This window comes from Limulus polyphemus, unplaced genomic scaffold, assembly GCF_000517525.1.
Source record: "Limulus polyphemus unplaced genomic scaffold, Limulus_polyphemus-2.1.2 Scaffold1491, whole genome shotgun sequence".
Lineage (NCBI taxonomy): Eukaryota > Metazoa > Arthropoda > Merostomata > Xiphosura > Limulidae > Limulus > Limulus polyphemus.
The window spans coordinates 162989-164904 of NW_013667101.1; the positions used below are offsets into that span (position 1 = coordinate 162989).

The 1916-nt window shown below is 26.7% G+C and overlaps 1 protein-coding gene across 1 annotated transcript in view; it reads right to left on the reverse strand.

The window, feature by feature from the left end:
• Positions 1-1128: 1128 nt before the first annotated feature.
• The window catches only part of LOC106463821 (ribosomal biogenesis protein LAS1L-like), a 105608-nt gene continuing 104820 nt past the window's right edge, over positions 1129-1916 (reverse strand). The window contains exon 14 of the mRNA XM_022391430.1: positions 1129-1427. Coding sequence (XP_022247138.1) covers positions 1295-1427 — 133 coding nt within the window. The 3' untranslated portion in view covers positions 1129-1294. The remainder of the gene's footprint in view (positions 1428-1916) is intronic.

The window sequence follows — 1916 nt, forward strand, 5'->3', positions numbered from 1 at the left end:
CATTTAATAAATGTTTTGTTTTGATATATAAGTTGTTTGGGGTTTTTTCATCTGAAAAAGCAACATTAATTTCTTGACAACCTAATACTAGAACAAAATTATTTCTGGATAAAAACTAATAGTAAATGCCTCTTTAAATTGCCGTTTTCTTATTTTTGTGGAATTTTGTAGTAATTGTTGTGTGATTTCAACAGCATCACAAAGATCCTCATGAATTAATGACCTAAACCCTATTTTTTTATAGTTAGTTTAACTAATACTATTTGTTATAATGTTTAAAATAATTTTGAATAATTTTTTAATACTATATATACACATGAGAAGATTATTATGTATTATTAGCTCAGTATATAAATCTAGGACTAACATAAATCTTTTAAACAGGCTAAACCTTCAGACCTATTGCTGGGATTATGTTTGAAAATAATATTAACTGGAGATTCAATGTATTCTAATCATTATAGGCATATGCATCAGATGCAAAATATGTGTGTGTGTGAATTTATTACAGATATATGCTTGTTTACAAATACATTAGGCCACACATAATTGAGTGAATGGGAGGAATGTGAAGCTGATGATAAGAGCACTTACATTTATTATTTTTTGCTACTAACTTACCTAGTTAGATATCGACTGCACATGATTATAATGAAAGGTATTTTGTTGCTTTGTAGTGAATGTGCCAGCTATTTTGAATCTTTACAACAGTTTACAATGACACTTTTATTTAGATTCTTTGGTAGGTATCATACTGTAAATAAAAATTCAGGCTTTTACTTTACTTTAATAGCTTTGCTTAACTTGTGTCAAATATTGTAAGTGTCAAGCTTTAATTTCTCAGTCTTACTTTCTTAGCTCATTTTAACAACTCTGATATGATCATTTTCAGCTTTAGTCCAGTCTCTGCTGGTTGAATGCCTCAATATATGACTTACAACCAATTTAGACTGTAAAAATTGTTTTCATATGATGAGGTCCATTCAGCCACTGCTATCCTTGATATTAAATAAACTGTACATTTATATGTACACACAGACTTAAAATTTTCTTTGATGAAAGCTAACTTTCTTTCAAAAGATACTACACAGCCATTAGAAACAAACATAAAAAAAGAAGAATACTATATAGAATTTGTTCACAATGTTTTATAATAAAGATACTACAAATAACTAAATTCAAAGGATGGCTTATTCTCATCATACCAATTGGAAAGCAATTCAAATACTTCAGTGAAATAATTAAGAGTTAAAAGATGTTCAAATGATAAGAGTGAACCATCTTTAGATAATTATCACAGCACTCTGAGCTCCTGAAGAACATCGTCCAGCTGCAGTGTTGGATGTTCTGGAAAAAACTCTGATACTTCTTCCATCAAGTCTTGGTGTTTATTAGAAGCGTTACAAAACAATTCAGGTTGACAGGGTCTGAAAATTAGTTTACAACATATATTCTTTCTTCAATTAAATATTTATTTGAAAAGACAATAAGAATCAATTCTTATATTTTGGTAAAGTCAAATGTATTTTATACAGTTTTCTAAGGAATACTTATTAAAAAGTAGGATAACAGAAATTTATGATTTAGAATAATTCATATTAGTAAAAATAGCTTCATATTGTTTTCAACCATAATAATATAGTGAAAGAAGACATTTTTAAGCCATCAATTAACAGAATTGTTATATTCATTTAAGTAATATTAATTTAAATAAATATGAATATCTATTCCCAAATGAACAATACTGTTTGAAATTTACATAAGTAAACTGAAGTTGATTATAAAAAACATACCTACATCTCACACACACACACATATATATATATATATATATATATATATATATATATATATATAGTAATACTATATAGTTTATTTATTAATAAACTAATATCTTACTAGACACGACATAACAA